We start from the raw sequence: 12,115 nt of genomic DNA on the forward strand, positions 1-12,115 counted from the left end.
TTAAGGCAACATACTGGGGATTAGGGATTTTCTTCTTAGCCACTTTAGCCCCGGAAGATTTTGCTGCTCATGACAAGGCCACTTTTTTCAATTTGGCACTGCGTGAATTATACTGACAATTGTGCGGTCATGCAATGCTGTACCCAAACTAAATTTACGTCCTTTTTTCCCCACAAACAGAGCTTTCTTTTGATATTTGATCACCTCTGCACTTTTTATTTTTTGCGCTATTAATAAAAAAAGAGCAAAAATTTTGTGGAAAATTTGACATTTTCTACTTTGGCTGTTAAAAAATATCCAATATATTCAATTTTTGTCATATTTTTAGGCCAAAATGTATTTAGCTACAAGTCTTTGACAAAAACATTCTCAATGAGCATATTTTTATCCACTTTTAAGACCGGAAGATTTTACCCCCTTCCTGACCAGGCCATATTTTGCGATTCGGCACTGCGTTAATTTACCAGACAATTGTGCGGTCGTGCGACGCTGTACCCAAATGAAATTTACGTCCTTTTTTTTTTCATACAAATAGAGCTTTCTTTGGTGGTATTTGATCCCCTGTGCGATTTTTAATTTTTGAAAAAAAGAGCGACAATTTTGAAAAAAAAAAAACAATATTTTTCACATTATGATATATAACATTCCAAAAAAAATTGAAAATCAAAATTTTTTAACATTTTAGGCCAATTTGTTTTCTGCTACAAATTTTTGGTAAAAAATAGCAATAAGCGTATTTTTATTGGTTTGCGCAAAAGTTATCACGTTTACTACCTACGGAAAGATTTGTCATTTTTATTGTTTTTTTTTAACTAGTAATTGCGGCGATCTGATTTTTTTCGGGACTACGACATTGCAGCCGACAGATCGGACCCCTAACTGACATTTTTGACACTTTTGAGGGGGACCATTGACATTACTACAGTAATCATATATAAAAATAATATGCACTGTTACTGTAATAATGACACTTGCAGGGAAGGGGTTAACACTGTTGGTGATCAAGGGGTTAAATGTATTCCTCATGCTTACAGACGTGTGTGGGGGGAGGGGGTTCTGTGACAGAGACAGAGATTGTAGGTTCAGCTATGCTGAATCCTGTGATCTCTCCCTGTCTGTCACAGAGAAGGTCCGCCTGCTTTGTTTACACAAGCAGGCGGATTTTCTCACACTTTCATCGATAGTCGGGAAAGAGAGGCGGTGATCGCCGCCTCTCCTCCTCCGGCCCGACTTCCACTGTGTCTAAACACCGCTAGGAGTCCAGCGATGTAGGTCTACGTCGCTGGACCCAGGGCTACCACTGTGCCACAGTAGCAGCACAGTGAGTGGTCCTAAAGTGGTTAAAGAAGGTATCATAAGAACTTGCAACAAAACACCTTGTGTTATTCCCTAGGGAACCAAGTGCATATAACAGTCGCCTCTGTTCAGATCCCTGTTAGGAAATAAAAGCGCTTTTTTTTTTTTTTTGCTTGTACTGGCTAGAGCTCCATCCAAGACTAAACCCCTGTTTATGGGTGTTCCGTGTTTGGGAGCTACAGCATAACATTTGTACCCTCTCTTCTTTGTACTAGATATGCTGAAAAGGAAACCTCGTATAAATTGAAAAAATAGTCTCATACCAAATACAGTAATCCCTGCAGTAATCCTGTGCATGATCTTCATTTATCTGTGACTCTAAATCTGTATATTTTGGCTTCTCATCTTCTGTTTGCTTGTCACTCATCACCTATTCTCATCTGTCAGCACTGATGTGTCTCCACCCCCTCTTCTCTGTCAGCCACATCTAATTTGATACTAGTCTTCCTCTGAGCAACATGGTCAGACATCGGGGGGGGGGTTGGGCAAGCTGCCCACCATGCTAGCTCCGCATCCACAGCATCAATCAAAACCTGATGAAGTGTTGCATTCACAGTATGAACAGGATGAGCAACAAATATTTCTCATGAGACTCCTTCTTTTAGTTGGTCATTCACTCACAGTATTTACAAATATGTAACATGAAAGCATGACTCCAGGCAAAAACCTTTTTAAATGTCCTATTTGCTGAGATCGTACCTTTACCAAATATGTCATTCAGATTCTTGTTACCTCATTAGTTGCTCTGTAATAGCCCCTTGATTTTAAAATTAAACTGTTAACCCCTAGAAGATTCCTGTTTGTAAGACTGGTGGCTGCTATTCCTCTTGTTCCCCCACCATCGGTCTTGGCACTTCCCATTTGTAGTTCTTTCTACAGCAAGCAGGAACTTCTGTCCCTACTTGCTGTAGTGGGCAGGACAGGACTCACAGACTCCTGGTCTGTATCGCCTATGGAGGTCGAGTCCTCCTACATCCAATCTGCCCATCCACTGTCAAAAACTGCACTTTGGCTCACCTCCTCACCCCTCCACCTCTCTCAGCTGTATGTCTTTTCTTTGCCAGCTGTCACTGCTGCCTAATACCTCCCGGCACCTTTATCTCTCCTCACTGCTCCACTTGTGCTTCCAGATGCCCCCCTCCTTTCCTATGCTCCCTTGTTCCACCAGCACGATGCCCTGTGAGCCAAGTTTTCCCAATTCTTCCTTACTGCTCCAAACCCTGTACTGATCCCCCCTCACCACTGCCATACAGCACCTCCCTGCAGCGCTGCTGGCCAACTTCCCTCTGACAGGCTTCAGCTACTGCAGGGGAGCTTTGTGCTGTTATCCTTCTCTCCATGGCGCTCCTGCACATCCTGTGCCGGGCTTCGACCTGCGCCCACTTCCCTGCAGCTCCTGGGCAGGTTCCCATCCGACCAGCTGGAGCTGCTGCTGGGGCAGAAGATCGGTGATGCTACCGGTGTTCAGGATCGAGAGCGGGGGGAAAGCTGGTATACATGTCATGTTTACCAGCCACTTCCTGAACAACCACAGTGAGCAATTGGTACCTCAGTGTCGCCTCACCAGTGCAGCCTCATCAGTGGAGGTTCACTAGTACAGCCTCGTCAGTGGAGGTTCACTAGTGCAGCCTCGTCAGTGGAGGTTCACTAGTGCAGCCTCATCAGTGGAGGCTCACCAGTGCAGCCTCATCAGTGGAGGTTCACTAGTGCAGCCTCGTCAGTGGAGGTTCACTAGTGCAGCCTCGTCAGTGGAGGTTCACTAGTGCAGCCTCGTCAGTGGAGGTTCACTAGTGCAGCCTCATCAGTGGAGGCTCATCAGTTCAGCCTCATCAGTGGAGGCTCACCAGTGCAGCCTCATCAGTGGAGGCTCACCAGTGCAGCAACGTCAATGGAGGCTTACCAGTGCAGCCTCATCATTGCCCATCAGTTATTACGGCAGAATAATATATATTCTATGTGTCTATAGTTCGGCAGTAATTAAATAAAGCATGTAGGGGTAATTTGTTTATCTGTTGTTGTGGCTGGAGGGGGGAGATGGCTTGTTTAGATTTCAGCATGTAACAGAAAACCTAGAGGAGGGAGAATTCAAAATTTTTTTGAAAGTAGACTACATAGGATTAACTAAACATTTTGCAAATGCATGATTTACAGTTCTAAGACTGTCATCTGTCTGTCTGTGTGCTGAGCAGTGTGGCTGAGAATGAAGGGTGTGATTTATGTTGAAGTGGGCTTGTTTACATTTAACATGTACAGGCCTGGTGTACCCTCCCACATTCACTGCAATTCCCAAAGGTTTATGGAAATTGTAGTTGTTTGTTTATAGTGTAAAGAGAGAGCAAAGTATATGATGTAATTCCTGGTGTAACAGCTCTTCCTCGGCAGACTAGATGCTGCATTTTTTGAATTACAGAGTCAACTTCCTGAAAATTCAATTCGATTTTTCTCTTCAATGGTAAGGAACAGGGGCTGCAGAGGTTGCAATTGCAACCGTTCCCCATGCTCCAGGGGGCGTGTACACCTGGATAGGAGGGGCGGCGGGAGCAGCATGTAGAGAAATCACTGTCCTCCTTTTTCCTCCTGTAGGTGCAGGAGGAACATGGAGGCGATTGTTTTCTCTGTCTGCTGACCCCGCCACTCCGACTATCTAGTTCACTTGTGTTCTGTTGTCTCTGGGCCCCAGTGTGCTTCCCTGGTCCCCTCCCTCCACTGTGCTCCCCCCCCCCCCCCACTGTGCTCCCTTCCCTCTTCTGCTGGCTGCTGCAGGGAATGTGTCACAATAGAGAACCAGGAAGGGGTCGGTAAATATGTAATTTACCAGCTCTTTCCTTTTCTGAATAGACCGTCATAGTCAGTGACATTGTAAAAAAATAAAATAAAATGATAAAAAATACAATTAAAGTACCAAAGAAATTAAAACTACTGACACCAGTGGGTGAACTTCCAGGATCGCAAAGGTCACACTTGCAACAGGGCCCTGGCATTCCACCACCGTGGGGAGGCCCCAAGATGGCAGGAAGGGGGCCCACTGCAGAACTTATGAAAGGGTCCCACTGCAGGACCATAATAAAGGGCCCGCAATGAGAGTAAAGGGCCCCAGGATCAGTGGGAAGAGCCCCAGGCTTGAACGGAAGGGCCCGGCCCTTCATGGTTTCTTGCATCGGGGCCCTGAAGGTTCTAGGTACGCCTTTGGTTTAGTGTAGGGGGGTGTACTAATGGGGGATTTTTTTGCTGCCCCCGGAGTTCTGCTCTAACAGTTTACCATAACATATTTAGGAGAATACCAAACCATGAGAGGTGAATTCCTTACTCAGATTTGGTATCGCCATATGTTTCAGTTTATCACACTTTTTAAACAAAATAATTATATATTGTTGTTATATATATCACTTTTGTCAACAGGCATATGAAGTCTTGTACTGGAACCATCATATCAAAATTTTGCAGTATGTAAAACAGGACAATTACTGTGTTCTTAGAGCTGTCATGTTCCAGGTTTTTAGTCAAGGAATGCCCTTTCCTGGATGGATGAAAGAAAAAGATATCCTAAAGGTATTTCGGTTTCAGTATTTTTATGAGGCAAATAAAATCTTTTACATATCATACCATGGGTATGACTGAAACTTAGCCAAGTAAACATGTTAGTGACAGCCCAAGAGAAAAACTTTGTTTTGTAGACAAAGAAGCCAGAACCTGGTCATACACAGAGGAATAGAAACGGTGGTGGTGGGTAGGGGGAATAAGGTTTTGTCCAACTTGCAATGGTCCATTAAGGAATGCTTGGTGTATTCATCACCGTCACATTGAGGTGGAGTCACCCCCCCTGGAGCCAGGATCGACCACATCAGAACAGTCAAAACAACCAAAAATAACTTAGCCCTTAGACTTTTATGAGTGGCGCATGAGAAAAATTCAACAACATATATAAAAAAGTGCAAAATATATTACAACATAAATAAACAAACTATCAAAAAAATATGTAACATTGATATAGCTCAGTCATGTCATCAATATCTACATATAAGACATGTAAGCTCAAAGATAGCGATCATGATTATTTAAAATGAAACAAAGCACCATTCATGAAGATGTGAAGTTTTCAAGTTCTCTATGCGTTTCTTGGGGCAGCGCCCACTTCTTTAGAAGACAGTCCAGATATGATTTTTTTATATGAGTAAATATCAATGTTGGCAAAATCATAGATGAAAAATAATGTAGATAAAATAATCTAAATGTGTAGGCAGCAGGATCAGTAGAAATTTTGGAGCAAAATCCATAGGGATGGTTCCAACTGGGAGCTGAAGGTATAGGGTGGACCCAGGGCCAGACACCAAAGGAGGGTCCAAGCTGGGACAAACCCCCTTGAAAAGAGTGGCCAAACAGGCCTAGAGAGGGACCAGCGTCACCCCTGCTTACAGCAGACAAAAGAGACCCATAACATTGGCATTCTGCTACATACACATTTAGATTTTATCTACATTTTTCATTTATGATTTTGCCAACATTGATATATACTCATATAAAAAATCATATCTGGACTATTCCCTGAAGAAGTGGGCGTTGCCCCATGAAATGCGTAGAGAGCTTGAAAACTTTACATCTTCATGAATGATGCTTTATTTCATTTTAAATAATCATGATCGCTACGTTTGTGCTTACATGTCTAATATGTGGATATTGATGAAATGACTATGAGCTATATCAATGTTACATTTTTTTGTTACTTTGTTTTAATATGTTGTAATACATTTTGTTACTTTTTTATATAAGCTGTTTTTTCTCATGCGCCACTTATAAAAGTCCCATGACTAAGTTCTTTTTGCTTGCTTCGATTTGTGTTGTCTAGAGATGGGTAAAAACAGAGAATCCAAGATTCCCAGGTTCACAGAAATTTGTCATGACCTGTCGGTAGATTGGTGGAACCAGAAAGCATGGTGGGAGGACACTGGAGATTAACACTTCCAGAAGGGTCAGGGTCAGAAGACCTTTTCACCTATCAATAGCCTTTTTATACCCATTTCCAGACAAAAATTACCTCCACTCCTCCCTGTGTTCAGCTTTAACCACTTCTGGACTGGAAGGATTTGCCCCCTTAATGACCAGGCCATTTTTTGAGATTCGGCACTGCGTTACTTTAATGGACAATTGCGCGGTTGTGCGACGCTGTACCTAAATAAAATTGATGTCCTTTTTTTCCCCACAAATAGAGCTTTCTTTTGGTGGTATTTGATCACCTCTGCAAATTTTTTTTTTTGCGCTTTAAACAAAAATAGGGTGACAATTCTAAAAAAAAAAAAAAAAAAAAAAAAAAAGCAATATTTTCACATTCTGCTATATAACATTCCCAAAAAAAAAAAATTAAAAATCAAACTTTTTTAACATTTTAGGCCACTTTGTATTCTGCTACATATTTTTGGTATTTTGATTGGTTTGCGCAAAAGTTATCGCGTCTACTAACTACGGGAAAGATTTGTCATTTTTTGTGTTTTTTTTTTTTTTTTTAAGCAGGACTGCTGCATTGCAGCATACAGATTGGACCCCTAACTGACATTTTTTACACGTTTGGGGGAACCAGTGACATTACTACAGTAATCAGTGCTAAAAATATGCACTGTTACTGTAATAATGACACTGGCAGGGAAGGGGTTAACACAGTGGGTGATCAAGGGGTTAAATATGTACATAGGGGAGTGTTTCTAAGTGTATGGGGGTAGGTCTTTTGAAATGATCACAGAGACCTGTGATCCTTTATAGAAGGATCACAGGCGCTCTGTGATAATTCCAGAGAGAAGAACGGTCAGCTGTGTTTACAACAGCTGACCGTCCTTCTCTCGCAGCGGTGAGTGATAGCAGGTGGCAGGCGGCAATCGGAGCCGTCTGCCCCGTGCATCGGATTACCCGCTACTGAGTGGGGACGGAAGCGCGGCGGCGCGCACTCACCCCCTAGCTGCAGGCGCATGACCGACATAGAGCTACATCGGTTTGCGCAGGAGGGGCTGCCTGCCGCAGTAAAGTCGGTCGGGAAGTAGTTAATAGAGCAGCATAGCGGTGTGGGTAGCAAGAATGGTAAGTATATACTCTCTGCTTTGGACCTGGTTAACACTAGTGCGATTTCAGATGCGACTTGAGTCTCATAGAATCGCATGACAAGGGAAAGCACATTGATTTTAATGGTGTCTGTTTACATCAATGTGACTCAGAATGGTGCGATTTAGGACAAGGTTCCTCTTCTACTTTTGTGCAATTCCAGTGCAATTTTGCATCCAAGTAGCACTACATAATAGCACTGAAAGTGGGATTAAAATTGTATTGCAGCACTATGAAACTAGCCTTACAGGCAGAATTTGAAATGGAGACTTTAGGTTAGGTGACTGTGGTGGTGGGAGAGCTTGTGACCCCCCAATATTGGTCTAGTTTGCTATGGCTCCTATAGTCATGATTCTGCATCCAATCACCATAAAGATGTACTAGTTGTAAGTTTACTCAATCACAACACACTACTGTGCTATTATGACGCTGTCTATATCTAGGGCAGCTGGATCGATTTGTGGTAATCTTTGGACAGCAGTCAATATCTTGGTCCTTTCAAAATATGTTTCGTTAATGGTATGGAGGAGAGCGATGTGGCAAATTTGAAACAATTTTGTTTGTTTATTATTTGCATAGCTTCCTGAAAAGCTTCTGTATTCTCAAGGATGTAATTGGATACAGCAGTTTAGCTTTGGATATGAGAAGTATACAGGTCCAAAGGTTTATGGAAAACTGCGAAGCTGCCTAGAAATCTTCAAAAACCAGGTAATTGCACTTTGTAAAGCCTGACTTAATTGATATACATTACTACTTTATGACTAATGACAGTAGGAATACTATTTTAAATAATACTAAAAGGTTTATTGAATAAAAATGTGCAAACAGCTGTGCAAAATGCTGTAAATAGACACTAAACAAACTGCCATATACTAAAGTCAGATAAGTGACTGGTGCCGTTTGCTCTATTGAATTTGTCTGTTGCCCATATCGGAGTCTCTTTAGGTCCGCAAAAACAAACGGAAAAGGTGTGCACCCATTTACATCTGCCCATATCTGAGTCTGTTTAGGTCTGCAGAAACTAATGCTTACAGATCACTTGCTAACGTGGAATGGGGACATCTATGTGAAAACAGCCTAAGTATTCTGTGTCTCTTTAGGCAGCTTTCTATTGGGAAACATGAAAACAAGCCACACATTAGAAATCTGAGCTTAATGCTATACATTACAATAAAATTACAAAATCTTGCATATGTTATATTTTTTAGACAACAAAAAATTTAGGGCTTGATTTACTAAAACTGGAGAGTGCAAAATCTGGTGCAGCTCTGCATAGAAACCAATCAGATTCTAGGTTGTATTGTCAAAGCTTATCTGAACAAGCTGAAGTTAGAAGCTAAATGTCTACCATGCACAGATGCACCAGATTTTGCACTTTCCAGTTTTAGTAAATCAACCCCATAGTTTTTGAGAAAAAAACCCTTACTATGGTGTGGGACTTTAAAGGTAACAATGGATTGCACATAATATTAATAAATTGTAATGTTCAAAAATAGTTTTATTGAAAATTGGTATCACTCTTAAACAATATCCATTCTCATATGATTTAATATGATATAAATATATTATGGCCATAAACATAATGGCTCATACATTACATTACAGAGATAAAAAACACACAAACATGGTGCTACTTATGGGAGTGGTACATAGGGATTATGTACCACTCCCATAAGTAGCACCATGTTTGTGTGTTTTTTATCTCTGTAATGTAATGTATGAGCCATTATGTTTATGGCCATAATATATTTATATCATATTAAATCATATGAGAATGGATATTGGTTAAGAGTGATACCAATTTTCAATAAAACTATTTTAGAACATTACTATTTATTAATCTTATGTGCAATCCATTGTTACCTTTAAAGTCCCACACCACAGTAAGGGGGTTTTTCTCAAAATCTACGTTTAGGAATTATGGTAACGCAATACCCTCAAGTTGTCTACAAAACTTTTCCAATAAACCCCATAGTCTCTTGTGATAGTTTCCATGACAGTAAGTGATTGCTGAAAATGCCTCTTCAAATTAATGCACAGATCATATAAAAGTGATTGCATTCTAACATGGATAGTTCCAGTTAAACTACCTGTGTCACCTTTGTTTCTCTACATTTGCATTTTATTGATATTGATATTGCTATGTCTTTAAAGTATTTTGTTATTGTTCTTACAAGCATTGTTTAAGTTCTGCGGTAAGCTATGAAAAGGAAATAATACATTAATTTTCTTCAGCATGAGTCATAAAATCTTTTGCATGATTTCTTCCTTCGTCTCAAAGATTGGGCCCTCATTAACAAATAACTGAACAGCTGTGGACTTACTGACTGGCTTATACGTTCCCGCTTTAAAAACATAGTGGGGTTCTAAGCCTTGCTACCTCTAATTTCAGTTACGGTGTGGGACTCCCAACATGTTTCTATACTAACCTTAAGGCCTCATGCACAATGGACTTTTGGTAACTGTACTAGACTCCTTTCCTCCTGGCAAAATAAATGCTTGTAAACTTGCGTAACCCATTTAGCTGTGTTTAGGCATGGGTGTTCATTTCACTGGCTAGAATAATGGTTTATTCTGGACATTAAATTAATTTACACTCTAAGCGCACCTACCACGTAAGGCGGTCAAGTATTTTTTGTGCCAAATCTCTGCTGCTCCTGGACGCAATGGCTGTGGTTTTTTTTTTCTGCCTCTAAACTCCTCTAAATGCTTATGTGTGCATGGATACATAGGCTAACATTCAGGTGCATTTAGGGGCAGGAAAAAAGAAAAAAAAATGAACACCCCAGCACGCATGAGGCCTTAAAGGGATTTTTAAATGTTCTTTTTTTTTTTTTTAAATTTAATTAACAAACCAGTTTATACATACCTGTTCTGTGTAATGGTATTGCACAGAGTGGTCCCGAACCTCCTCTTCTGGGGTCCCCCGCCAGGTCTCTTGACACCTCCTCTGTGGTGGTACACCAGCAGGTAAACTCCTGAGCTAGACTGTGTGTGCAATAGACACACACAGCATGGATTGACTCCACCCCTGCTCCCTCCTCACAGGATTTGATTGACAGCAGCAGGAGCCAGATGCTGCTGCCTCTGTTCAGTGACTGCAGAGAGAGAGAGGAAATGCATTAGGGTCCTTTCACACGGCCGCTCCGTGTGTCCGCAAATCATCCCATCCGTTTGCGGATGATTTGCGGACATAATGTAAGTGAATGGCATTGCGGATGTCAGCGGAATACCATCTGCTGACATACGATTTTCCTCCTTTCAGTTCTGTTCCGTTTTTTCGAATGGAACAGAACCCTATTTTTTCATCCGTGTAAAAAACGGAAAGGAAGGAAAATCGGATGTCAGCGGTGTCATCCGCTGACATCCGCAATGCCATATACTTACATTATGTCCGCATATCATCCGCAAACGGATGGGATGATATGCGGGCACACGGAGCGGATGACACAAATGTCATCCGCTCCGTGAAAAAAAAAAAAAGTCCCGCAACGGACTTAAGCAGCGGAGCGGCCGTGTGAAAGGACCCTTAAGGTAAAAAATGTCTAGCTTTTACAACTGCTATAAACATTAAAAGGGTTTGTTTTTTCCTGTGAAGCTCTCACACTGCTAAGGGGCTTGGTAGATAATCTTAGTTGTTGCCAGAGTGATGTAGGTATTACAACCTTTTAACCTTAACAGAACAGAATGCCACTTTAAAGTTGTATTTGGGTGTAGCTACCATCATCATTTTTGTGATTGGTCTGCTATGCTGGCCACAAGTCATTAGATGAACAGAGCGTAAAGGGAAAATAACAGAAGTGTTCTAATTATACTGGTTGTAAATAAGGACTATCTCCAAATCACCGATTGCTTTCAAAGCCTGTAAGTATTGACCAGATACTTTGTGTGTGTACAACCACAATCACTGCAAATAATTGCTGGCTGTGCAAATACTCACAAATACCTGCTATTTGTACACATCTGTCAATTCCAGCCGCAGGAATCTGCTGGTTCTTGCCTCTGGAATTTATAGCATGTAAAAATGTGAATGAAGCCTTACACTCTGCAATAAGACTGCAGACTGGGGATTGTCTCATTACATTTTTAAACAAAGAGAATAAAAGTGAAATTTTAGATCCTAATGGGTGAGATGCATGGCGGTTTAACCGCATCACTTATGTAAATTATATTTATTGCAGGGTAGTTATTCAGATTGCAGATTCATTAAAGCTCAACTCCATTCAAAATAAAAAAAAAAGTTTCTCTTTCGTTCATCGACGGACACAGCGCTCCATAAATCATAACTAGTGGGTTATATTGCCTCCTCCAGGAGTAGGACTAGGCAGAACAAAAAACACCTGGCTATGCCCATGGGCAGTCCTCCACTGGTATATAACCCCCCTCTCTTCTCTAGGTAATCAGTTTTAATCTGTCTAGTCAGGAGTAAGGACCTAGGCTCCCGGCTGGTATCTCTGGTCCTTGCAATTTTCTCCTTACATCTTTTTTGTTTTCTCTCAGGAGATCTACAGTCAACTGCCTGGCTGGGCGACACGCTGGATAATCTATCCGGTGGTCCCTTCTAGTCCAGCCAGCGAGCGCATTCAGACTGCAGCTACTCGCTAGGTCGGTCGTGACATAGCCTCACAGACAGAGGCTGGCACGTCTTGCAGAGTGGCATACGACCAGACTTGGG

General features: G+C 41.5%; 1 protein-coding gene across 1 annotated transcript in view; it reads left to right on the forward strand.

Moving 5' to 3' along the window:
• Positions 1-12,115, forward strand: part of OTULINL (OTU deubiquitinase with linear linkage specificity like) — a gene marked incomplete at its 5' end in the record, with an annotated part of 131,821 nt that overhangs the window by 83,649 nt on the left and 36,057 nt on the right. Inside the window, 2 exons of the mRNA XM_082257442.1 lie at positions 4,756-4,905; positions 8,020-8,148. Of these exons, the coding sequence (XP_082113568.1) occupies positions 4,756-4,905; positions 8,020-8,148 (279 nt within the window). The remainder of the gene's footprint in view (positions 1-4,755; positions 4,906-8,019; positions 8,149-12,115) is intronic.

This window comes from Pelophylax lessonae (genome assembly GCF_965119305.1).
Source record: "Pelophylax lessonae genome assembly, chromosome: 5".
NCBI classification, from domain to species: domain Eukaryota; kingdom Metazoa; phylum Chordata; class Amphibia; order Anura; family Ranidae; genus Pelophylax; species Pelophylax lessonae.